Source organism: Lissotriton vulgaris, chromosome 3_1 (genome assembly GCF_964263255.1).
Source record: "Lissotriton vulgaris chromosome 3_1, aLisVul1.2, whole genome shotgun sequence".
Classification (NCBI taxonomy): domain Eukaryota; kingdom Metazoa; phylum Chordata; class Amphibia; order Caudata; family Salamandridae; genus Lissotriton; species Lissotriton vulgaris.
The window spans coordinates 299,376,711-299,404,562 of record NC_141689.1 but is presented as its reverse complement, the minus strand read 5'-3'; the positions used below and the strand labels follow the sequence as shown (position 1 = coordinate 299,404,562).

General features: G+C 43.5%; 1 protein-coding gene across 1 annotated transcript in view; it reads left to right on the top strand.

Annotated features, from left to right (window-relative positions):
- PDZD2 (PDZ domain containing 2) overlaps positions 1 to 27,852 on the top strand; it is a 997,171-nt gene that overhangs the window by 507,838 nt on the left and 461,481 nt on the right. The window contains exon 2 of the mRNA XM_086960493.1: positions 4,316 to 4,748. Coding sequence (XP_086816619.1) covers positions 4,316 to 4,748 — 433 coding nt within the window. The remainder of the gene's footprint in view (positions 1 to 4,315; positions 4,749 to 27,852) is intronic.

Below are 27,852 nucleotides of genomic sequence, written 5' to 3'. Positions count from 1 at the left end.
GGACACACGGACAGCGGGAGGGGGGCGCGTACACGGACAGTGGGAGGGAGGGCGGGCATGCACACGGACAGCGGGAGGGGGCGGGCAGGCACACGGACAGTGGGAGGGGGGCGGGCAGACACATGGACAGCGGGAGGGGGGTGGGCAGACACACCACACGTCCCAATAGCCTGTTGTGATGGAGTGCTGGCCAAGCGTCACACACCAGGAGACTTCGGAATTTGCCTTGCTCGGTGATCAGGGAGGGAGGGGGGGATAGGAGGGAGTGAAGATGGTGGTTATCTAGTCTGAGGCTCTCTTTAAGCAGAAAACTATAAAGCCATCAGCTGCTTTTAAAGAGGGGAAAATACGGGGACGTTATGGTGGAGTGCAGAATGGGGCAAAGGGCTGTGGGCAAAAAAAGACCAGGATGAACAAGCACCTACGGGCACACGGACAGAGGAAGGGGGGGCGGGAACGGACAGCGGGAGGGGGGGCGGGAATGGGGACACGAACAGCGGGAGGGGGGCAGGAACGGGAAGACAGACAGTGGGAGGGGGTTGCGGGAACGAACGGGCACACGCAAAGCACTCACCTGTACCTGGACTTCCTCCGGCGGCGGTCGGCCGCGGAATGACGAAAAGAAACCTCTACGAACAAAAAAATAAACCCCGCCCACCGCCGCACTGACGTGACAAAAGGGGCCGGATGAGAAAAATTCTCAGAAACGCCCACGAGTCGCCTCGCAAAATGACTGACGCCTCTGTTTTCCAATGGCGAGCCTCCATTTATGGAGCTAACCAATGGGAAACAGAGGCGGGACGAACAGCCATACTGGTAAACAAATGTTTTCGCCCTGCGCGAACGCTGCTGCGCAGCGGATCGCGAGGCGAAACCTAAAACTGATTTGAGAAATATACTTGTGCAATCCCCACTTAATGTGCACAGTTTTGTCTATCAACTTCTAACACCCCATGCAATGTAAAGCTCTTCATTCCTTCCTAGCAAGATTTGCACTTTATAACTATCAGTGCCTAATCTGGTGTCTTTAGCTACAATGTGATATTGATTTATTCAGGGTTACTGTATTGCAACCCAAGGATTTGTCAACATTGGAAGGATGATTGGCTTGTCCTGCCTTCTTTAGGGGGCGCATGCACAGTTGTCTGCATTGAGGACTACACTCACTAACCCATCTTGCTGTTGTTAGAGGTGGCGCATGCCCACTGCACACATAAAGTTCAGTAACTGCAGGAAGATGATACTTCATGCACATTTTGTGCTCATGCCTTGATTTAGATTTCGACGGACGTGTTACTCCATCACAATGATGATGGATACCTCTTCCGCCAAAATATAAATCCCATTGAATATTTTTGGATTTATAATCGTCTGCCAAAATGTAAATCAGGCCCCAAGTGATTGAGGAGGTTTTCTAGGCTGCTGTATTGGTGGTGGTTCTAGTAGGAAACCAATTAATGTTTTAGTGTCTCTGAGCCGCAACTTAACCTCTGCTTTTTTTGCTAACAGGCTAGAGTGTTAATATATACTTTTCAATTCTATGGTGTACATAACCTCATCCTTTTGGTTATTTTGACAGCAATATACACCACTTAATAGTTTTATCACTTAATATTTAATATTTAACTTCTTCAAGGTGAATATCAACTATCAACATTTTCATGTTTCTGTTCAAAATGTAAGCTCCACTTTGGTTTAAAACATTTCTTCGACCCTGAGTGTAGTTAAGGTGGTGGGACAATTAGTTGAGAAGTAGAAAAACTCTACCAGGATCACAAACTGTAAAAACAAAATCCTCTTTCAGTAGCATGAACTGTGATGGATTCAAACCCTAACTTTCATCCCATGCCATGTCACTCAGATTCACCATTGACACCAACCTCACTCCCAAGAAGCACAATACAAAGTAAACGAAGGAAGCCTCACGAAGGTGAAACCATGTTCCCACTTATTTCCTACTTTATCAAAGACCATAGAGTCTTGACTTTCTCCCAAACTTTAACTTCACTGTGGGCTAACTGATTCCTCCATGGTCTTAAGATTCAACTCCTCTGGGAACTTGGAAGGCTGGGGACATATGACTCTTTCTTGGCACTTGGGCGTCACCCAGTGGGAGGGCTTTGGGTGGGTATTTAAGGGGGTTGTCCGGAAAGTTTACAGGTGACTGTGTCCACCAAAAGTTTTGAAAATGTGATCTCTTGTGGAAAAAGCAATAAAACCTTTTTCTAACTAATCGGTGGGTGGCATCTAGAAAAGGCTCAGGACATGAAATGTCTTGTGTGCAGTCGCGATCCAGAAATAACACCCTTGGCAGTATGTCCAGGATTGAAAGAAATCAGTTTGGTATTAATATACAGACTTTCCAAGAAGTTCATCAGTTGTGTTTTTGGGGGGATGAGAATACAATCTGTGGAGGAGTGGTCACAGGTTAACAAAGCTCACTTTCTTTTGTAGCAGGTACCTCTTAGTTAACTAAAATGAAATACACAAAGCAGGAGCTCCTTTTTGGAAGTTAGATGGCGAGTGGAAGAATTGACCTCTATTGCTTTTAGCGAGGATTAAAGGGCTGACAGTTATTTCTTTATATTTTTTGTTCCTGATGCAGTTGCGCTATTTTGCTTTATAGCAATTCCTTCATTAACACAAATTATAGATCATGAATGTAATGTCCACTAAATTAATGTTTTAATGGAGTCTATCGCTTTATGCATATTATGATGCTTATGTTATTCAGTGATTTTTTATGAGGTTCGATGTTAATTTATATAGTGTTATTTTGTACTGTATCCCTAAATAAACTTCCTGTGAACTACTTTTGAACTGAGTTGTTGCTCTAGTGAGTCTGGTGCCTGAAAGGTAAGGTAGGAGTGTATGAAATAATCACGTGATTACCAGTTCAGCATATCGAAAACACTTTAGATGCAACCGATTTCCTCAGGCTGCACCCCTAGGCCACTACACAAAGGAAGTACGATTCTGCCGAATTGCTACACAATTTAATTCTGTGTGGTTGAGAGACATTTGAGGTGCGTGAGGCATTTCTATCTGGTCTGGATGTGGTTAGAAACATGTTGAACTAGTGAAAAGGGCTGGTTTTATGGCAGCTCATAAAACTCTGTTTTTACTTTCCAAGCTTTCAAGTATTTGTGGAGGGAAAGTGTTCCCATGCAGATCTATGACCAAGGTTGAAAATGAGTCTGCCAACACCAGGAAAAGGAAAACCTTCTTAGACCCATAGGGATGTTCTCATGTGTGCAGGAGTTATTGGAATATAAGTAGGAGGGCTGGCGCGCTTTACAGCCTATGCACGGTTAGTTTACGAGGCCCAGTAGTTTTCCAGCGGCATGTCCCATGGCCCACCTGCGGTGCATCATTATGCAGTGATAGATGAATGGAAAGAGGAGGCATGACATCACATAGCTGCACTCGCCGCCTCTGGATTTCAGTATGCCTGGAGGATATGAGAAGCACAAACTCGGTTGTAGATCTAAATAAGAGCTCTCTTTCTTCATTTCTTTATGTTTAAGTGCACGTCCTTCCTCTGGTGTTGGCAACCAAACAGATAGCTAGTTGTGCATTTTGTTTCCGCATACAAAAACTGAATGCAGGGACTCTAAGAAGAATTATTTAAGATAGAGAAAGCATTTCATATGCAAATGCAGTTTCTCACAAATGTTGCCTTGTTGATTGATTTTTTTGTTGGTGCAAAGGAAAAAGTGAAGAACTACCCTACACAGCGGTGTGATTGTGATGGTTTTGCACCTGCCATGTACATATATTTGAAACTGGGGTTTGTCAGGGTATCGATAGAGAAGTAGCCTGCCTCTTGAGACCATAGTTCATTTTCCTTGTGTTGATATGTGTTCTTCTTTCTGAGTTGAGTTTTTAAATTCAACACTCGCCACCTGACTCCCATGATGTCAAAAAACACTTATCATTGAGTGGGTCATCTTCAGACCTACGATGAGACCTGAAATGCAGGGGTAAACTTTTTGCAGAAAATCAATATGTTGGCTTATGTACTTTCCCTCTTTGTTTCCATAAGTACTGCTGTGAAGTATAGTTATACATAGACTCCATTACAGATGGTCAACTCCTGAAAGATTTCTTGGCTGTTTTCTTCACAACTGAACAAGACGTTTATTGCGTACGAATATCCCAGATATTCTGTTTTATGGTTTCTGGCAAGTGTTGTGAATTGATTGGAGATTATGTATTTTGAAATCCCAGTGCACCATATGAGTTCCTATGCAAAGTCTTTGTATGTAGACATACTGAATCCCTTTTAATTAAAATGTGTCTCCTTTTATTGCAGCTACCTGGCCGAACAGTGTTGGAATGGCGGATCCATCTACCTGATCATGTTGCGCCGCATTAAACGCAAAGCCCCTCTTCCTCCTTCAAGTTCAAACAATAGCAGTATATGTGAACCCAAAGCGTCTCCTACCTCACAACCAAGTGTCAAAGCCCTCCAGAATGGCAAAAGGACGAGAAAGTTTGGCGTCATCGCCAGAGCAGCCACCAACAAGGACGACAAAGACAGTAAAGGAGACCAAGATTCAGAGCCAGAGAATGGATGTCACACCCCGATGGAGGTGGACGGCCTGCACTCCGATTTATCAAGGGAAGACGTTGACACGGATAGAAAACTGCATGGGGTGGAGTCCTCGTATCCGGATTCACCATGTCCCTCTCGTGTGCCAGATGGTGGAAGGCTGGGCAGTAAACCAAATGACCCTTTTGCACAGGTAAGTTTTGTTCCACGGTTAAAGATCAACATACCTAGATGTATTGTGCATCCTGCATCATGGTGAGATTTTGCTACACTTTATAAAATGTTCATTTCACTTGAAATTTAGATTCCAAAATCACAAAACTGGTATTAGAGTGGTGACCACTGGTGTCACCCAATTAGTGGTAATTGAATGTTTGGACTGCTGCAGGGTCCGTAGTGTTAACTTTATTTTAACACAGTGTGAGTAGAAAAGTTCTTCAGATATGATATTTCGCACTTAAAAATGTTTCTCGATAGTACTAGCTTTTTTATGGCCAGTATATGTGAATTGTTATTTCTGTTGCTTTTGTTTATGTTCAAACCAGGGTGATAGCTGGTGTAGTTATTGCATCGTAATGTGTGTTAGGGAGAAGTTGTTAATATTAAACAATCCCATGCCACGTATCATCTGTGGAGCGCGATCGGAGAGTTTGATGGAAATAGGTCAGTTAAATTGTTGTGGGATGAACATATATTTTTTCATTTTATGCACTTGTATAAGAAAGTATTTATTGATTCTCTGTGGAATGAACATGAAAATATCAACCCTTGGCTCTTACTGTGAAGCCTGCAATCAGTTGAATGTTATTTCTGTAGTCTGAAAATTATTCCAATAGTTTCCCAACAGGAGGAAATACCAGGTGACTCAGAACTGTGTGTCTCATAAATTATTCAACTGGAATATGTTCTCTAGTGTAAATTATTTGTTCAGTGTGCAAATGTACACATTGGTGGACTGTCTCAGCGATTTGCAACAGGAAGGTAGGTTGGAAAGATAGTTTAATACTTAACTTCTCTCGTCAGTTCACAATTATGCTTCCCAAAAATGAAAGGCACAATGAAGTGTATGTAATTCAGATAGTGGCGCTCTTGCAGTTTACAAAACTAACTACACAGGAATACAAAGCAACTGTAAGAACAAACATCTGTTATTTAAAGCCAGACATACAGTAATACCATTAATTAAAGTAGGGAAACTAGATTTATAAAACTAGATTTATAAATGCACTTCTTGGTCTTCTGAAAGTTTAATTATCCAGAAGCTAGACGAATGTCCTCCAGGAGAGTGCAGTTAATTTGGTCCAACACAAGGATGGGAGATTCAAATGTTTCTTTTTTCGAGGTCGAGGGCTTTTCAAAATTATTCTGTGTCCATCGTGCACAGCGAGCCATTAAAAATAGTCTTCTAGAGATATTGATTGATCAAAGTGAAGAGCTTTAAATGTAACGCTAGCTATCTGAAAAGCAATTCAGGCCTCTACAGGAGGCCAGTGGACGTCCACCAGAATGGTAGCACCAAATACTAGGCAAGCAACTGATTAAAGGGCAGATGCAATTGGGCCACATTAGTTCAAAAGGATCTGCTACGGTAGCAATTCCCCCCCTTTTATTTATTTATTTATTTATTTATTTTAAAAACTGTATTGAAAACATCAACATTCGCTATTATTAACTGTGTCACAGAGATCAAACATGCATGACATCCGCATCTGTGTAATGGAAGAGTGCACGTAAGACTTTAAACAACAATAAATGGATGACTTAGCCTAATCCACGCATTTAAACCTGTGCCTTCTTTTCGTGGCCCTTGGTTCCGAAAGTTGTGGGTTTCTCCTTTGTGTTCATAGTCGATGATCGGTGGTGTCTAGTGAAATTCTGTGATTCTTTCGGGGATTTCTTCCAAGTCTTTGGAGAGTCTCCCTTTGATTCCAGACTCAACAGTGGGAAAAAAAATCTGAAGATGGCTATCACACACAGGAACTCCTGGGCTGCCGTCTGGATGGCCCTAGCACCAAACAGTGGTAGACGACGCCCCAAACAAGGGGAAAAAAAACCCCAACAAAGACTATTCTGGACCCAAACACTAGATGGCGTAATAATGCACAGCATGTGAATCCAGAAAAGGATTCAGCTGCAAACAGAGGGTTTCCGTTACCTGGGGTGCTCGTGGCACACACAAGGTAGAAACACCTGCAGTATAACATTGTCAGGCTCACGGCTGGCTCGCAACTTCCACTCCCCCCGGCCTCCCCCACACTTATCACACCAAGGGGAGGGGCCAGGCGGGCTGATGTAGCACTTGCCGCTGAGGTCGCCATGAGGAAGGCCTCCATGTCGACCATGGGGGCCCACTCCAGGGCCCCAGGGATCACCAGTGGCTGGGCATGAGCCCCTCTCTCCACATCGCTGTGGGCCCGGACAAAGTCACTTAGCATCACCATCGGCTCCCCCGGGCAGATTACCGCAGGGCTAAAAATCGACACACAGTCAGGCCTGCCTTGAGCGGCCCGCCAGGCCTCTGGGTGCTCCCGACCTCCAAAGCAGCAGGGGCGTCTGCAAAGAGTTGGGGACCCGCCAGTAGTAATCGAAGAGGGTTATAGATGCACCCTAGTCTGTGGGTGGCACCAGCAGCTGAATCTAAAGGCCGGGTCATATAGGATCCTACCTGTAAGGATATGGAGCTCTCTAAGGGCTTGTCCTGTCGGCTGTCTAACCTGGCCACACCTCCAGCCCCTTTTAATGTGTACAAAAACAAGGGCATGCACAACTGTCCTGAAATCCTTCTTCACTAAATGTACTTTTCCTACCAGGTGTAAGTGGCAGAGAGCAGATTTGTAAATTCTATTTTCAGAATAATGTTGCATTTAGAGTTAAGGGTGTAGAAAAAGACAGACTGTTTGACAGAAGGAGTCCGAATGACGACAGTATTTCTTCTTTTTTGCTACTCAGTTAAGTATAGAAAGCTCAAATATAGGGTACCCCTACAGCACGGTGGGTCCTGATCGCAGAGGTACACCCTTGATTGAATGCTGTCCCTGAAGCAAGGCGTTGACAGGTCACAATAGGGTCTCTCTTAAATTAACGTCTCTCATAATGTTCCTCAGGAAAAGCCTTTAATTTACAGGATACAACCGACTCTAAGTACAAAACTATTCTGGAATAGGACCAAAGATAGACCCCTTTTTACTGAATAAACAGAAGAAATAGTCCTCCTTTGAAAGTCCAGACAAGAATTTTTTCCCTGACACTACTTGCAAGGAACATGCCGAAGAGTAACCATTGTGGCCGGCGAAAAAAATCTTATTGATGAATCTATACAGTACGTTGATAGTTGTCCAGAAATTCTGATAATTTATGAAGACGCTGTGCTGTGTTCCTCAGTCGGCTTTACGAGAAGCATACTAGTTTGCACAAGTATTTATAGAGGTTTCTTTTACATGCAACTGATGGATACTGGCTTCTGGGTAGGAATCAATGGATTCTTGAGCATTAACTATGATTTGAAATGGAGATGCTAAGCTAAGTAAAATAGTTTGTAATGGGTCTGAGATTTGGTCTCACTGGAAAATATACATGTAGGTTGTTTGTGAATTTCATTAAAGTCCGACTTTCTAATTTCTGAACATGGCAGACTCTGTAAGCATACTGATGTGGAACTGGATCCGAAAGGAATACTGTGTGAAAGAGGGTTTTGGCTTTTATTCATATCATTATGCCACCTGCTGCCAGCCCTCTCTTTTTGCTAAACACTCTCCTTTGTCATTAAGGTTATTAAACAACAGTCTTTCAAAGGCATGGCCCTTTATCGACCTCCTGGTACTAAGAATATTTTTCCACAAGAGATAACCAGCCTTTTGGGGGGATTTATTTTATCCTCCAATTACACAGTCCTCAGTGAGTTTAATGTTCACCTGCAGGCCACATCAGATCCCGATACCTCTGCAAACCTTCTGCGCTCTTGGCTTGGACCAAATAGTCCAGGGTGCAACGCATCAGGCCGGTCATACATTGGATGGAATTTTTACCAACAATACCGCTTTGACTGCTTATCAGACGACATCTCCAGCCTGCCCTCTGACTCAGCTAATATCTTGAACGAGTTTACTGCTCCATCCACAGAGGATATTACTATTTTATTGAGAACTTCCATTTCTGGTTCTCCCTGTGACACCTGCCTTCCTAATGTAGCCAAGCTTTCTGCAGAGGTCATTGCGACCAAACTAACTTTTATCTTCCAAGCTATGTTTTAATCAGGTGTATCTTCCCTTCCATCTGGAAGAAAGCAGCACTGCTTCCTCTCCTAAAAAAAAGCCTTGCTAAACCAGAAGGATCCCACTAACTATCACCCCATCTCTTGCCCCCTTACTGGCCAAATATGCTGAAAAGGGTATTAACAACCAGCTTGTGGCATGTTTTAATCCAATAAGCTTTTGGACACCACCCAATTCAGCTTTCAAATCAGTCATAGCACCAAGATGGCATTAATCAAGGCAACTGAAGAGATCAGACCGGTATTGGATTAGGAAAAAGGGGCAGCCCTCAGCCTGCTTGACCTCTCGTTGGCTTTTGACATCATCAGTAACAAGTTGCTGCTAGGCTGGCTGGCTAATTGTGGGATCTCGGGCTCGGCCTGGGATCTGCTTAAATCATATTCGCTTGATCGCGAGAAAATGTTAAACTGGAAAAATATGCTTCTTGTCCTTTTCTCCTTTCCTTGGGTGGTCCCCCAGGGGTCGTCGTTTAGCCCTACTCTTTTTATTATTTGTTTCTCCTCTTGCCAATTTGATAAGAACTATTGGGTTTTCCCTGATCTCCTATGCGTATGACACCCAAATCGTCGTATCCATTGAAAATGACGAGGCGGGCACTTGGGTCGGATTCTACGACTACAGGTAGGTGTCCATCTCTGGATGAACTCAAACTGTCTAAACTCCATGTAGGAAATACTGAATGCCTACTTTTTTGAGCCCAATCATCCTTCTGCTTGACCGGCCATTATGGGCTCTATCCCAGCCTCGGTAGATAAAGTTCAGAATCGGGGGCTGATTAGCGATGACAAACTGAATTTCGCTGATCAGGTGAATAAGTGCACCTCCTCCACCCTTTGCACCTTCAGAATGATCATAAAGATCTTGCCTCTGATTCCCGATAAACTGCAAAAAACTCTAGTCACTCCCCCGATTTTCTTGAAATTAGATTATTGCAATAGCCTACTTCTCAATACCCATAAATACAATATAAACAAATTACAAGTTCTTCAAAACGCTGCAGCCAGACTTCCGTTCAAAATTCCCAAATTTCGCTTAGTAGCTCAGGAAATCAAAAACCTGCACTGGCTTCCTATCAGCAATGAGTCACCTTCAAAGTGATCTGTCTAGCCTATAAGGCTCTTCATGATCTTAGCCCTGATTTTCTTAGAGCTTCAAGTGGTATTTTCACACCCGAAGTCTACGTTCTGCTAATGCCAGGCTAGCTGGACTACCCAGGTTCAAACGAGCCAGGTGATGTGGGTCAAGAGTTTCGTGTTGGAAGCATCTAAGGCATGGAATGCCTTACGTCTTTACATCAAAACGGCACCTAATCTCTGTGCTTTCAGGAAAGCCTTAAAGACCTGGCTGTTTAGGTCTTTGTGATTTCGTGGTCTCTCTGCTCTGCTTTGCTGAAACAGCTAGCAGCTAGACGCCTCTGGGCAGTAGTGTGCTCTACAAATCCCGCAACAACAAAAAATGCATCACTGAGTACAGTGGAAATATCATGCTATTGGAGGAAGGCAGCACCGATGTCTTGTTTTTGATGTGTAACAAGGAAGACTATTTCTCAAGATAGTGTTTTTTTGTTTGTGAGACAGCTAGATTTGGGATATTTTTCTGGTTTCTGTAATGGCCTAGCAATGCAGCAGATGCTAAAGAAATAACATGTCGGAGCAGGAAGATGATGAAAGAAATGATCTCACGCTCGGGATGCTCTGGTCATGCAGATGTAATGGTCACATTAAGGATGAAAACAATACGCATCAATAGCTCAGCGAGATAAGTTATCCTCCAGACTCTGGGCAATACTAGACATTGTTAGAAATGATCACCTTTAATAGAGTTCAGAGCTAGCTTGACAGTGCAGTTGTTGTCAGACCTTTTGTGATCAACCTAAAAAGGTGCTTTCAGGAGTATTTGAGGGAGGGGTGTTGGCTCCACCCACATGTCGGTGGACAGGAATACATGTTTTGATTGGGTAGAAGATGTGTGCTTTCACAGAACTAATGCTTCCCCACCACATAGCTGTGACTATTTTGTTTATCTAGCTGCCTGTACCAGCAGCAGTATGGATACCCACGCACACTCACTAACACCACAAATTAGCAAGCTTAAATAGGATCAAGCTTGACCTCCTTTCAAGGTCAAGCACATGGCACTGTAATGCTGTTAACCTGTCTTGGATAAGTAGATCATTTTTGGTGTTCCTCTGGCAGCAGCACAGATGAGAGGATGGCAGTCATGAGGAATGTTTTGTTGTTTTGCAGTCCGAGCACCCTGATGGTTGCCTTTTTATATGCACTTTTATAGGTCTGTTGATTATGGTTTCAAGGCAATGGTAAAGGCTATTGTCCTTTTTCGTTTGTTGGAAAAAGTTGTGCCAGATTCCATAGTTTTGATCTATTCCTTAAGAAACATTATGACAAAGCCAGGAGGCAAGAGTTTTGGTGTTGGAGACCCAGCCAAACAAACCATGTGTATAGAAGTTGTACACTTTGATCATTCTTATTACGCTCTCGTAATGTTTTTAGAACTTCAATTTTGTACAGATTTGTAATTTTAGTATGGTATACCTGATAGTTGCGTTGTGTGAAAGATTATAACCATCTTGGTGCATCTGAGTCGGTCATGGTGGCAAACCAATAATAAAGGTTATAGGCCTTAATGCTTGTTATGAAAATGTACGAAGAAGGCAGGGACATATTTAGTGCTAAAAGCATATGTTAAAGGCAATATGTATTTAAGAGTGACTTATTATAACTCTGTGTTAAAGCCTACAAATCGATATTTTGTTGCATGGAAACTCACACATTAACACAGTTGGCGAGGGTTTTATTGTTGGTTACCCCTCTCACAAACTGCGGGTTGAGAAGATTTGCACTTTAACAATCCTTGTTAGGAGAGATAGTATTTTGATTTATAACTGTAACTTTGCATACTTTTGTAATTTTATGACTGTTTGGCTGATGATGCCTTGTTGGAAAGCTTAATCTTGATACATTAGCCCTGAGTTGGCTATGGTGGCCAGTCAATTAGAAAGTAGGCTTGATTGGTTCTCTAGGAAAAAATAATTCAGATGCCATAGGTCTGATCTGTTTTATGACAAGTTACGACAACGGAGGTAGGCTTTATTTGTACTTAGTAATACTTCTGTTGAAATCAATAGGCCGTTAATGGTAGACTGCTTTGCACTATTTAAAGCCTGCAGTCAGGTATTTTGTTACATGAAATCTCACAGATTACTTTTGTAGAGAATGATTCTGGTGTTGGTTGCCTCTTTAACAAACCTTGGCAGGAGAAGATTTGCACTGTAATAATTCTTACTAAAATATTTTCAGAAGGCTGTCAGGCTTATCTATCTGCCATGATCTTGTAACCAAAAAGAAATCATGCTTTCATGTATATAAATATTTATCCATATAGATACATAGAGGGTCTTTGGGAAAGTCCTCTTCTGCCATTGGTCTCTCTGTCATTTACATTCTGTTTCCAGCCATGGCAGCATACTGCCGAGGGCAGTGTTTCAGTCAAGATTAGTCATTGACTCTCTTGCCCTGTGAATGAGGCCATTTTCGGATCACACGTGCACATCCCCCTGAAAATGAGTGCACTTCAGTGACAGGGCTGGTTTGCCAGTCCTATAGTTTTCAATTCCCTCATTTTATAGTTGCCCTTTTGTTTCTTTGCTTGTTCTTTTTTTTAAATGTAAATGTTTCTTAAGTAGCTTGCACAGCTCCTCAGGCAGTGCTAAGTGGTCACATACTTGACAGTCGTTTAGTCTGTAGTGTGCCGCATCTCATGTTGCCACTTTCTCCAGACCAGACGACCATTATGGGATGCTGCTGTCCATAGTGTATAATTGCTTTACTAGTCCAAGGTTGCCAACATGTTGATTCTAAATGTGATGACGATGATGGAACTTTAAAACGATAGACTATGTATAATAACACGGCGAGACAGGCAGCTGCTCCTATATTTGGTTTGTTATTGCAAGCATATTCTTGCTGTGTTTAGATGGCAACATGTTTTATTTTTCTATGTGTATTTTTTTAATTTACTTTGTATATATTGAGTTTGTGTGGGTTTTATTGTGGTTGCGTTAGTGAGAATGCATGAATCAGTGAGTGGATGGATTCATGGCTTTATTAGAATGGATGAGTGATCGAGTGCATGAATAAACAAGTGTCTAAAAAATGCTCAAATCAGCCATATATTGGACCAATTAAGGAAATACTGGAATGAACCCGTCCCTCAACACTGGGTTTTGGAGAAATGCTCCTTCTAAAGAACGATCTTAGGATAAATTGCCAATATGGTGCATATTACCACACACTTTTTTAAGTATATGGAATATATGCTTTCAAGGCTTGGTCATAGCAGCCCATTGGGTTACTAAAATATCGACTGATCTTGCAGCCTACCGGGCTGAATGCAGAATGCTTAAATTATCTGTTCTATCATATAGGAACCTTCAAGGTTGGCCCTTCCCGGCTGGCACCTCTTGTGACATCTAGCCTTTGTTTACCTTTAAGGTGTTACTTTATTTGGAACTGGACCCCTAAAGTGGGCCTCTACACAGAGTTTATTTGGGAAAACATGTTTCAGCATAGCTGATATAAAACAGCTAAGGCATTGGTCTTTCTTGCTTCAATGTAAATTACTCTGTCTTGTTGGCAGTTGTTGCTTAGCTGTATCCCAACTACAGTGGGAATTTATCAATCTTGAATGAGCTTGTGGATAGCTGCACGTTTGCACAGTTACTCAGGTCACCTTTGTTGTGGGTCTTGATGATCTATCCCTCCTTCCATTCTGACAGAACCCTTTCCTCCTCACAAATCCTTCCAAATATTGGGTAGAGCATGTCTACTGTTGTTTCAATGTCTGCCTTCAGTGCCTTTGCAGGAATGTTGTCGGGTCTTGCTGCCGTCCCATTTCTCAGATGTTTGATGGCTTGCCGTATTTCTTCCTTGTGGATCTACTGCAGTCAATTGCCAAGTCCTTGTCAGCTGGTTATATGTCTTGTAGAGACTTCAGTGTGGGCTAGTTCAGCAGTAGGCCTGGGTGGAGTTTGCGGAGTTACACTACTTGGAACTCTATAGAATGACCAAAAAACTCTGCCACGCTACGCAGAGTTCCGCAAGCGGCGGAGTGTATTTGGTCATGCCTTTCGTGCTGATTTTCAGCCATGGGAGCTTGTGCAAACCGTACCATGTGCAGCACAAGAAGGAGCTGCTTCTTTTCTTGCCGCTTGAGTAGATTTTCTACCCGAGCGGTAGCTTTCTCAACGCGAATGGACGGTTTCTCAACGGAAGCGGTAGTGACCACCTACATTGAAAAATCTGACCACCTGCGTTGAGAAATCTCGCTGGGTGGTGGATTTTTCTAGTTTGTGCTCGCCAACTTGATGTTGAAGAGTGAGAGCAGGGATAAACTGCTCCACATTTCGCAACTACCCTTACTCCACAGAGTGCAGCAAGCTCCACAAACGGGCCGGACTTCACCACCTAGGACTATTCAGCAGTTCAAAGTGCTCTACCCATCTTCATTGTTTGTTGGCTGTTACCTATGATTGCCTTCTCATCTTTGTCTTTAACATGCCTTTCAGGCTTGCTGTATCTGCCGGAGAGTGTCCTTATGTTGTAGAGTTCTTTCAAGTTTCCATCGCTTGCTGCTTCCTAGGCTTATGCTGAAGATCTGACCTGCAAGAAGAAGGGTGGGATTATGAAAAGAAGGAAACATACAACGGAAGCAAATGATATGTGAAAGGATAAATGATGGAAGGGATTTGTAAGGAAAGACACAAGAGGGATAACATGGTTAAAGTTAGATCAAATAAAGAGTGAATTTATCAGTGAGTTAATAGATGAGTGAAGGAGAAAAGGGGTTTGGGGAAGAAAGAAGAAAGACAGAAATGAGTGAATGGAAAAAGGAAGAGTGGAATGTGGGAGAAATGATAGGGTGAAAGGGTTAAAAGAAAGGGAATCGAGAGAGGCATGCTGAAACAAAGGAAGAAAGGAGAATGGGACTGACGGAGGCAAGGATGGATATCGTGAAGAAAAAAATAAGGAGAAAGGAAAGAAATGTGGCTTTATCTACTTTGCAACTAGAAAATCTAGACTCATATCCCAGCTTCCCTATCTGGCCAGAAATGTGTGACCTTGTTCTAGCCCTTTTATTGAGGCTAGGTTTCGGACACGTTTGTTTCTTCCCTGGACACGGCATTCTTTGAACTTATAGCAGCCCATTTGTTCTTTATATTTGAAGTGTGACCGCCCCCCCCCCCCCCACCCCAATGACCTGTAAAAGCCTACACAAACAAGTAACACACATTTCACAGTAGTCGGATAGCAAGTAGGCTCCGTCTGTCAGGGCGAAGGTGCCAATATTAAAATTGCAGCCTTGTACACGAGATGAGGGACACAGGTTAATATTGCCTTAATAAGATTCCTCTGGAGCTCTGGGTGTTTGTATAATGAAACATTTCCAATGTTCAATCATTGATTATCAAACACTATATTTAAGGCAGAAGCAACATTTATGAGAAAAAAAGGACACAGTAAATGCAAGGATATTGTAAACTTTGTGCGTGACACATTGCTCCAATTTTGTTAGCAAATTATTTCCAGATATAGGCACTAGTTGACAACTAACGAATTGTAAAATCTATTTGGAAAGGCTGCAGAAGATGTCTTTTTTTCTTGTTCCAAAATATCAGCTCTTAGGGGAATAACATATACCATGTGTACATGAAAAGACCCCTTGTTATTTAATGTGTACCATAACACTCAGTAGCTGTCTTCAATTAAACATATGTTTCCTTGAGTTGTCCTGCTTGCCCTCGTATAAGCATCTACAAATGCATATTTCCTAACCTAAGCATGTATCTATGGGTTGGATTTTTGCATCACGAGAGAGTTTCAGACTGCTTTCCAAATTGCAACATTCCCAGTAAGGTTTGTGGCAGAAGAGATCAGCCTCCTCTCAAGTAGGAACTGAGAGGACATAAATCCTGTATCGCTGGAGATGTCCTACGGACCAGTGCAAGGATTTGAGAGGTAGAAATAGTGGTAGATTGGTGGAAGAACAGAAAGAAGGGAGAGACTGTCCGTCAGTCAGTCAATAAATCTTTATTTGGTTTGTTACAACCATAAAAGTATACACTTTACATTTTATAAACCTTTTTAAAAACATAAACATGATAAAATCATAGAAAATGTAACACATAATCATTACACAAAAGATAGCGCAGCTCCTTTAGGTACTAATCAAGTATCCTCCTAAAATTATTAAAATCACCATAGTTCATACATATATATCCTTTCCTTTCAATAAAATACGTACATTACTATTAACCTTTAAAAACGCAATCTCATTTTATACTAAGGGAACTACTTGCACTTGTTACTCTGTACACTGGAGAAACACCCTAATTTTGCTCATAAATTTCCCCAAAGCACAGGCTAATATCTAAGTTTGTCAATTCCACTAGAAGGTTAGCAGCTTGCGTCCTATTCATAATCCTATATTTTTTTAATATCAGGCATAAAATCTCCTTTCGTATATCTAAAATCATTGTACAGTCTAGTAAAATATGTACAGTATCACAGGGGAGTACAGTTGCCATCACTATTTATCATGATATTTTTAACCCCATTATTTGTGTAGCAAGGGTTTATCCCAATTCGCACTTTTAGTACCTCACGTCTTAGACGGTAGTTCGGTAACCTGTCTAAATAGGGATACTAATGTTCTTGTGATTCCCAAGCCTGGGTCACATGGGACACCGATGTTTTCCGCACGAGATACTCTCGGTCATATATACAGGACATGTCGGAACCCAGTGTCTTTTGTTCTTTTTTGCCTATTATTGCATGTCCTAGCTGTGGGCATAACTTTAATCCCAGCACTCCATACACTTCTCTTAATAGGGCTCTTGTTTCTTTCGCCCAGGACAGCTCACTAATGGCAATTTTGCCTCTACACCACTGGTAAATTTTTGGGGGCTCCCCTGACCCTAGGCGCTGCCAAAAACGTATTCGGGCCATACTGGCGGTTACTGCCCAAGAGGTAATTCTAGTCTTGCTGCTTGTACCATTGATGATTTTGGCAACGAGAACAAGCTTTTTAGGATATTTCCCAACATTTTTTCCCACTTAGAAAAAGTACCTCTGCCCCGAATAGAAATTGTGCGGGGACCATAGCTAGGTAGGCCTGTATAACCGGCCTATCTGACATTTTACCATAAACACTATTGAAGCTTTTTAGACCCTTCACAGAAGCTGATGCCCTCATTTTTAAAGCTTCCAGATTGGTATACCATTTCAGGTTGCTCATAAACCATATTCCCAGGTATCTATACTCTGTTACCCTCTCGAGTAATTCTGTGCCAAGACACCAAGGGAACCTAATCTTGCTTCTCCCGAAACATATTATTTTGGTCTTCTCCATGTTCACTACTAATTTTTTATTTAAGCAGTATTCGTTAAAAATGTTTAATTTTCACTGAAGACCAATCTCTGTCTGGTCCACAATCACCAGGTCATTTGCATATAGCAGGCAGGATATATGGTTACCTCCTAATTTTGGGCTAGCCCCTCTGACCTCTTAATTTCTGGGGTAAGTCAGCTATGAACAGGGAAAAAAACAAAGGGGCTAATACGCACCCCTGCCGCATGCCATTTCCAATCTGGATCATCCCAGACAATCCTCCCTCCTTATCCAAGATTACCTGGGCCCAGTTATCTGCGTGTAAGGCCTGTATAAGGGCTAGCAGATCACTGTGTATTTTGTAACTTACCAAGGTTTACCACAGCTCCTCCCTACCCACAAGGTCAAATGCCACGCGGAAGTCCACAAAGCAGCAGAATAAATTACCCCTATACCCTATCGACTTCCACGCGACCGCCCAGAGAGCAAAACGGGGGTCCACCGTTGAATGCCCTTCTTTAAATCCACCCTGTTCTGGGGCTACTATCAAGTTATCTTCTGGCCAATCTTTCAGCAGACCTAGCATTACTTTGGAGAATACTTTCCCCCCAATACCCAGGAGGTTTATTAGGCGATAATTGTTAGGGGACTTTACATCACCTTTTTTATGTATTGTTCTAATGATAGCCCCTTTCAAACTATCTGGCACAATTCCTGTATTTAGTATCCTCAAAAACATATTTGAGAAGAAATCTGCCCACCAGTCTGGGTTAGATTTTATACTGACTGCAGGTAGATTATCTGGGCCGGCAGCACGTGTTAAAGTTAGTCCAGCTATTACACTCTTGACTGATTGCTAGATTGCCAGCTGATGGTCGGACTAGGACCAGGAGGATATAAGGAGCTGCATGGAATATTCACTCAAGGATCTGAGATGCCAATGGAGGCAGAGGTGAGAGAATCAAGATTTGGGGGCGAATTTGTGCCTCTAATGCAGAATGATAAAGGCCTCAAAGAGGAGAAGTGTCAAATTAGGTATTGAATCCGAGATGAGGAATGTCGGGAAAATGAAGAAATGAAAAAGAAAGAATGAATGCTTACCTTAGCGGCTTTTTTGCAGTTGAACCGACTAATTTGTAATAGACTGAGTTTACAGGAAGTGGTTTGAGTGACCAGCATATTTCTTTGTTGTGTGATATGTTACTACCCACATACTTTAAGTCTTCTCACTCAACCCTGAGCTGCAAAGCCCATTCAGAGGCATGCACTTCACATTAAACTGGGAATAGAACCAATTTGGGCAACTTCACTTGGAGTTCCCCAAAGGTGTCCATTACCTGCGTAGCTTTATGGAAGGACCATGGTTGCTGGGGTAATTGAAAATGGGTCATAATTGTCTCTGAGCGGGGAGGTAAGATCACAGATGTGGGAAAGTCTAAGCACATCTGAACATAGCTGATGGACCCCAGCCCACTACACAACTATCTGGGCCCTCTTCATCTGTGTTACAAACAGGAGCCATATCCTATCAAATGTACTCCTTATCATGAACTATGGCACATAATTTCTTCATTGCGAAAATTGCCCATATTTTACCCTAACACATGTTAAGTGGGGGAAACATCCTTTACAACACAACTTTTACCACGCAGTGCCTTTACGACGCAACTTTTACAACGCAAACCATTACAACGCATTGCGCTGGGGGGCGCTCTAGGATAGGGAATAGGTTTAATTTACTATCCAACACCTTCCCTACTATCCACGGGGACTGGAGTTCGAATAGTAAATTAAACTATTCACTATCCAGCTCCCCAAAGCACTATGCGTTGTAAAGGCATGCGTTGTAAAAACTGCGTTGTAAAGGCATGCCTGGTAAAAGCATGCGTTGTAACGTCATACATCCGTTAAGTGGCAATACTATTGGCTGTTTCCACATCTGGACTGACAATCGTACTTTAAGCAGCAGTTCCGAAATTAGTTTTCTCAAGGGCGTGGTTCAACATCTCTTGGTTCTTGACTTGTAGCAGAGCAAAAGTTAAACCAATTGAAAGCTGACTTCCTAACAGATTAACTTAATCAGAAGATTGATTTAATACAAGAAACATTATGAAAGGTGGGATTTTCAGACCGCCTAGCCACTGAACATCTGTTAACAGTGTTGGACTAAGATGAATTCCAAAATCGTAGAGAATCACATTACTTTTACTTCACTGAGTAGTGTTACAAGGTACTTTATGGTTTGAAATAAGAAGGCAGCATTTGTGTTGGCCACAGATAACCTTAGACTAACATGATACTTGTGAAATGATGAAGCCAGCACGTTGATGTGTTATCACTGGAGTGTTCAGCTTGATTGATGTTATGTGGCTTAGAGTGAAACCAGCTTCTTATTAAAAAACCATCACAACTTTGTCCACAAGCTTATCAATAATTTCCAGTTGGGCTTCAGTTAGGCGGATCATAATTACCTTGATGAACATTAGGGGGAGAACTGATCAGTATATGGACCATATGCCTTGACCCTTCTTCAACCGGCCTTTGTCCATTTGCAAGGTAGACTAAACATTCTTTTCACTCAGTTGGAGGCCTCCTGAGCAACTGAGGAACCAACAATCCAGAGAGTCCGTTCATTCAAATCAAAATAAAAGATGAAACTCCCTGTTTTGTCCAAGACCACCTGAGCGACCCGTTGCGTGCCCTAACAAATGTTCCCATATCGCTTTGTCTTCAGTACGTAGCACATGCGTGCTGATGACTCTCAGGTTCATATTAGTTAATCTATTGCTCTAGGAATACCTGCTGTATCAAAGACGGGGCCTCGCTTAGTGAGTAAACTACCCCCACCTCGACAGATTAAAAGCGGAGGTTCTGATAATAGCTCACCGGGTCCATTTTGCCTCCTCTTTTATTGGATTACCACAATGGGCGCCCCCACTGAATGCTTGAGGCTCTGTTTGAGACCTGTTTGAGGTCATATGTGGCACAAAGTGGACTTTCATCACAAAAATAGGCAGTATAGCCAAACATGTTGCTCTCGCCTTTGTGGGATCCCTCCATGGCTCATGATGCCCCATATGGTTCCTCTTATCCTTGCAGTGTCTATTCCATGCGTCTATTACCAACATATTGTACATGCTACAATGAGTGCATAATGGCTTCTCTGGTTAAGTAGAGGGTCAATTTACCCCCCCTACCTTGTTCATATATGACCCTGCATGGGAGTGCGCTGCCATAACCGTCCAGATACATGTAGCCATATTCTGCAACAAGATGCTGAGGGCCACCTCCTGAAGCCATTCCAAACTCTCTATGTTCAACTACAATTGGTTTGGATATGGCCCTTTATGCTAAACTGTCATCTATTTGGAGCTCCTTTCCTTTGTCACTTCTCCTTGAGGTGGACTCTAGTAAGGGAAGAGGTGTGGGGCAGCGGCCGGGGTGTCTGACTCCGTCCATGGGGTGCACGGTTCTATCCACGGTGCCAGCGGCAGGTTAGCCCAGCACCATGTGACTCTGGGCAATAGCTCGCTTAATCTTCCCAAGGGCCCCCAGCGCCGGGACACCACTTCGGAGGTAGCTGTGCACTTTACAAATACTGGTATTTCATTTCATTTCATAATTGCTTGATGAAAGCCCTCTCTATGTGAAAAGGGCCATGTTAGATGGAAGGAGACTAACCCCCAGATGCATCAACAACCCATTTTGCAATTCCTTAATAGCGAAAAATACAGATTCGCTATTAAGGAATAGCAAAATGGAATGCATCAAGAGATCACTTAAAAAATAGCGATTTCTTAGAATTCCTTAATTGCGACTCGCAAATTGCGAGTCGCAATTAAGAAATACCTCCCCATTCATTCCTATGGGCCTAGAGGCCCATAGGAATGAATGGGAAGACAATCTCAATTTGCGAATCGCAATTAGCGATTCGCATATTGAGATTGCGATTTCAAGGGTGCAGGGGTGTCCAAAGGACACCCTGATGCACCCCCTGAAATTGATCTGTGCACATATGTTGCGCACACACATGCCCTTAGAGCATGTGTATGCGCAATATGAAACTTTGAAAAGTGCACTTTAGTGCATTTTTCCAAGTTTTTGCAAATTACCATGAAGTTGTACTTCATGGTAATTTGCGTGCCCTATTAGCGAATTCTCTGTTTTTAAAACTTTCATGGATTGCATTTAAGGAATCTCAATTTGAGATTCCTTAAATGCAAATAATCGCAATTTAGCGATTTCGCAATTTGCGATTTTTGCATTTGGGATGATGCATCCCAAATGCAAAAATCCCGGTGGCAAAGGGGCTGAATCTGAGAATTTGCCCCTTTGCGAGCGGATTTTTGTTTGATGCATCTAGCTGTAAGAGACACAAGGAACAATAACCAGGATGGGAGGTGAGAGACAAACATAGTATGAAGGCAGAAAGATGTGAAGTGTGGTGCAAGCGGTAAAAGGAGAAAGGAGGGACAGATAAGAGATAACCAGAGAAAAGAGGATGAAGTAAACAAATGTTGTAAAAGAGAAAGATTGAGAAAGATGATACAGACAAAGGAAGAATGAGGAAAACACAAGATGATAGTTTGGCAGAGTGAGAGTGAAGGGTGGGAGAGAAAGTGGGAAGGAAAGAGACCACAAAAGAAGAGAGAAATATGTATTTGAAATTGAAAGAGGGAGACAGAAGATGAGATGATGTCAACAGAGTCCTGGTGTGCAACAGAAAAGGGAAGACTGGATTGTCCCTCACATCTTGGTTCATTTGCGAGGACATGCCTGAAACCAGATGTAGTGGGGGCACCGATGCATAGTCTTCTGGTTTCTGAACGGAGTGCTGAGTCTGGTGGCGAATCCTTTGGTTCATTTTACTTCTCCATAGGGCTAGTATTGCATACGAGATGCTGCCAGTGGTTTCTTCTGTTTTTACCTATTTTGACAGAAATCCGAGGATTTCCCGTTAGTGGGGTAATCACTGACTGCTGCTGTGTGTGTTTGCTTTGGAAGAGTGTCACTAACCATCAATAGTGTTCTAAAACCCTTCATCAGCACCGGGCCCAGATGTATATATTTGGGCGAAATAGGTGCCAGGTGGCCTATGTCCAGTAATTACAGAGATGGTGACTTCAAAACCTCAGCAGCATTGCACCAAGGCAGATTCAGGCTCATCACATTTGACAAAATACGGGCCTTTTCTGCTATTTCCCTCATTAAATGAAAAAGCAGCTTTCTTGAACTCATTATAGCGTGTCAGTGAAACTGTCACACACAAGGCAAAATATCAGTCATAAATGCACCGCCAGCCTGCAAACGTCACTCATAAACAACCTGAAAACCTGGCAGCTATGAAAGATTGAAAACCGCTTTATAGGCATGTTTTACAAACATAGCAGAAATGTGTCTGTTTTTGAATGTGAAATGCAATGCTCACAATGTGAATGCTCTTCCTGCGACACAAAAGAAGCGCTTACATTGGTTTCCGAAGGTGCATGGACGTGTCTGCCCACACAAAGCCTCGCTTTGTGCACTGTGCCTTTGTTGCCTCTTCTGGCCCTGACAAGTCCTGTCCTGCAGTCCAGACCTCACAACTATTGCACATTAAGCCATTGTTTTGACTGCAGTGTAGGGTAAACACTTCAGGAAGGCTTTCATCTACCTGAAGCCTTCGCTTCATAGACCATTTATTTATTTTATTTATTTAAAAGGTTTTATATAGCGCTGGCTAGACCCGGTGGTATCAGAGCGCTTTACATGAGTATCAGACCATAGTTGCAGGTTACATCGAAAGGTTACACAGTTGTTAGAGCATGGCAACATAGTTACATGCAAGGGCAAGATAGACAATAATTATATATACGTAAGGGAAAAAGCAAGCAAGAGCTGAGATTCAGGGGAGGGGTAGGAGCAGGGGAGGTAGACAGAGAGTGAAGGAGGGGAGGGTGAGAGACACAGCATGGAAAGAGGAGGGGGAGGGTGACGGGGACACAAACCGAGTCAAAGCTGCGTCCAAAGTCCAGTAAGTTGGGATCCCAGGGGAAGTTGTATCATTTCCCTATCTCTGTAGCGAGAGGTTCCCTTTACGCAGTGGACTCTCTCACAGGGGTTTATGAGACTCCAAAGCCAACATACTGGATCCTTCCCCAAAAAAGGGGAGAGGGAGTGCTTTTGGCAAGGGGTGCCATACAGAGATAAAGGGAACTATCCCAGACCCCCGCTAAGTGAAGAATCCCTCAACACTGTGGACTCTCTCAGAGGGGTATCTGAGATTCCAGGGCTGGAGTGCTAGGATCCTTCCCCAACAAGGGGAGAGGGAGTGCTTTGGCAAGGGGCACATTCAAGGAGGCCAATTAAGGCCTATTTCCATTATGTGTGAGATCCCTACCACAGTGGACTCTCTCAGAGGGGACTCTGAGACTCCGAGACAATACTACTGGAACCCTCCCCAACAAGGGGAGAGGGAGTGCTTTGGCAAGAGGCACACTCATGGAGGCCGATAAGGGAAAGTTGGGCTTTGAAGGACGGGGGGTGCCTGTGCAGCGGACGGGTGGGGGGGGTGGGGGGCTCGGGGGGGGAGTGCTATACATAAGGTTCAACATAAATAACAAAATGACATCAGTTACACGATTAAATCAAATACTAGAAGAACATTTCAGGAGGATAGAAGATGAAGTAAATGGATCTAAGAAGGGTAGGAGGGTATAGATACATATATGCGACAAATTGAAGAGCGAGAAGGGAAGAGAAATAGAGCGGATAGGGGCAAAGGGGGATTGAGAAGGGAGAGGAAGAGGGGGTAGACGGGTTGAAGAGACGAAGGGAAAATCTGCTCAATGGTTAAGTGACGGTCGAGGAGGGAGTCCACAGCCAGTCTCCCCTTTAGCTCACAGGGTAGCACCATCGGGCATCAGTCATATGGCTAGGTCTCTAGGTTAAATCAGGTGCAGGTTACATTGGTAGTTCAACACATTTAACTAGCATATAAGACAAGATTAATGGCGCGAGGGAGGGTAAGGAGAGTAAGGGTAAAAGGGAAACGAGAAGTGAGATACGGCGGGGGGCCGAAGGAAATTGACTGTCCAATGTCCAGGGGGGTAGGTGAAGGTTGAGGGGGAGGTCCATAGCCCATCTCTTCTGCATCAATTGAGGTAGCTCCATCCGCCAAAGTGCTTGGTCTCCACTATTAGTGGCAAGTTCACAGATTAAATGTTAGAAGGGTGAACCGGATAGGGGTGGTGGGATGGGAAAAATGCACGAGGTCAGGTCGATGACCACTCAACTTGTTGTAGTATTTATACCCTCTGTGCAGCATGGGCATTATCCATCACTAGTCATCTCTCCTCCTGACCTAAAGCTGATGACTCTCACTTGGAAATCAGCACCTGGCGTCATCCTGAAGTCAGGCAGGTTTGGGTACTCCCTAAGGCCTAACAGCAGTGAGAGGCCGGTATCCAAAGGCTATGTACAAGATCAGAGGTTCCTGTTGCACCACATTGTATTGCAGGAGTTGTCGGCTATTATTGATCAAAAGCGGTCGCCATGTTGGAGTCAGGCTACCCGCTCTGGATAGGTTTCTTTCAGTGGGACACGCTGGAGTAGAGGGGCCCCGTTTTGTAGGCTAAAGTATGGGACAGAGAATGCTGCCCCCGTGGCGCAGCCAAGCTCCCCGTCGCTCACCTAGGCGAAGGTTGTGGCGTTCGCTGTATCCTGGCGAACGGCCACCATCTAAGGGTCAGGCTGCATCAATAATTTCCCTCTGAACTTCATGCTTCATGTTGAGGGCTGCACTTCGGTACCTCCGCCAGCGTGGAATGGACTAGTGGCTCCTCTGTGTCCTTACAGCTCAATTTCCAGCTCCCGGCAAGAGGAGGGAGGCACAGGTTTCAGTGAAGGTCCAGATGGGCCCACGGCCGCCCCCACCGAGCCTTAGTCGTTTATGCATCTCCATCACTGGCCGTCTCAACATTTTATGTACCGTTGAATCCGGTCCCTAGGAAATTGGAGTGCTGTATGTAAGTCTACAGGCAAAACTGTGCAAGACGATCATTAGTCCGATACCATTTTCAAGCCTTTTTGGATGCGATATGCAGAAGGTGGTCCATACGGAGCGTAAAGTGTGCCTTCACCAGTCACAGGCTCATCCTACTGAGATAGAGCAAACATTAAAATTCAAAGATCTTTCAGCCAGATAAATCCTCAGAGGCGCCTGGGTTCACTTTGTGGACATTTAACGCAGAGGTAGACAAATGTCTAGGAAATGGGATTGTGGAATGACAACCGAGGTCCAAGGGAGCAGAGCACAGGAGATGAAGTGTTGCAAAGGTCCAACCAACAGGGATGAGAGTGATCATGTTGAAGGGCTAGTTGTGAAGTCTGCATCTTTACTGTCATGGAGTGGGTAAAGAGGTTGAGAGCTGAAGTTTACCCTCAATCTTATCCTCAGTCGAATCACTTTAAACCCAGAGAAGGGGAGATGATGTGGCATAGTGGCTAGCGCTGCTGACTTTCTAACCGGGAATCAGGTTGGAATCCTAGCCTTGCTCAACATCCTATGATTCTGGGCAAATCATGTACTCTCCCTTTGCCTTAAAACGCGTAACATCTGGTTCTTTTCTAAAGCGCTTCGATGCCTTTGGGCTAAGTTGTGCTATGTAAAAATATCTTGCAGTTTTCCTGCAAATAGGAGACACAGCACATTAGCATGAGAAGGGTGTAGGAAGAGGTAAGTAGAGTCAGGATTCTACTAACCGAAATTAGGATACTTACGCCTGCTGTAGGGCCACAGTGATTACAAGAGGCTGCTTTAAGCGGCCATGAGTACATGCCATCTACGAGTTGGCATTTTATCATTTGTTTTACATGCATTTACTAGTTGGAATGCTGGTCATGCGAATAATTGTGCAACTGCAACAAAGCGCTTTTCATAACTCACATTCCACTTGCTTTATGAGCAATTAAAGACATTTTGAACGCCAAGTTTTTCACCACATTGTAACTACAGTGAAAGAACTTTAAAAGCAGTACACTTCGCCCAGAAACTATACTTGATTTTGGACCAACAATGGGTTGGTTGTTAAGTGCTGCATTTTCAGTAGGTGACAAAGGCGGGATCAGTCAACTTTATCCAACTTGTATCTTTTGCACCTTGTGATGAAAAGGGTGAAAAGGAGAAGCTGTTGTGATAAAGTTGTGCTTTCCATCGAGGTTTGTGATTAATGTGCACCAGTGATTGCAGCTGGTGGGGCCAGTTCTCATTTTTGGAGACCGGGTCTTATTTGTCATCATAAATATTGAGCAGTAGAAAGTCTGCCAAGGAGAAAAGTAGGAGGAAGATAATGATGGGGAGCAGCGACTTTGGCAGAAAGCAGACATGAAAGTGAACCTCGAGGAATCAGTTAAGTAGACAGAAATTGTAGGGTAGTGAAAGAAAGGGGAATGAGGTGGAGTTGAACTTTATGGGAATTCAGCTCCATATCCACCTCCAAACTATTGGGTGTGTCGGCAGTGGGTTTGTAAGAAAAACTTTGATCTTTTTAAAACAATGTTTTACTTAAGTTAAGCACTAATACATTTTATGCCCCCCACCAGCCCTCCCCATGGTGAGGGAGGACGACCCTTGTGTGCAGGGCACAAGCCCTAAAAAAAGAAGTGGAGGGACGCTGTCACCGAAAGTGACGTCACAACAGCAAGTGATGTCACGAAAGGTGGCTCCGATCTCGTTCTAGCGAGGCCAAAGAGTGAAGTCCAACTATTTGGCAGGGGGGACTGCGTCCACCCGGTAAAATAAGTGGGGGGACGCCGTCCACCCGCGTGGTACCCGGACTCGAGCACTGCTTGTGTGCTTCTAAACACTCTGAAAATGCAAAGATTTATTTAGCTCGATCAGTTCACAGAAACTGGTGACTAAGCAGTTTTAATGCATTTTGTGATTATAATAGCAGTGAATATTCGGTTTAGTTTCCCGTGGGATAAACACTTCTCATCACCCTCTTTTCAATTATTGAAAAGAGCCTGTGACATTAAGGGGAGTCGGCTACATGGTGTATGTATATATATTTATGTATCGTATCTGGTGATGTTAAAAGGAAAATGTATGCAAGGGGTTCAAAATGGACATGCCCCCTCCCCCTCTGCCTTACAGTTTAGATCATGGATTCATGAGCCAGTGGTAAAAGAAGGTGGGGTATCAGGAGTCTGGCAGGGTCAGTTGAGCTGAGACACCAGGGCAGAGTGGGAGGGGGCTCATTTACAGTTGGTAAATGCATTACAGATTAGAACTGTGGGTCGCCTAAAGTGCTTGCATTGTAAGTCTACTTGGCATATTAGTATGCATGGGAAAAAATCAGCATATTTAGCTTTGCAAGTATGCATGCGTCATAGGGTTTGACTCTGTGTGATGAGAAAGAGAGGGGTGGAGGGAGCACGCCCTAATCCTTGCATTCAAGGGATGCTGATGATTATCCTGCTGTACGGAGCCTAGCACCGCAGTGTTAGCCACACAGTTTCATTTTGTGATCTTCAGCAGTGGGTGCTTCGTCACCCATGACTCCTTTGCCTTCTCATCTCCCCTCCTTAGTTGCTATGACAATTCTTGACCTATACAGAACATTTTCCGTTTAACCCTAT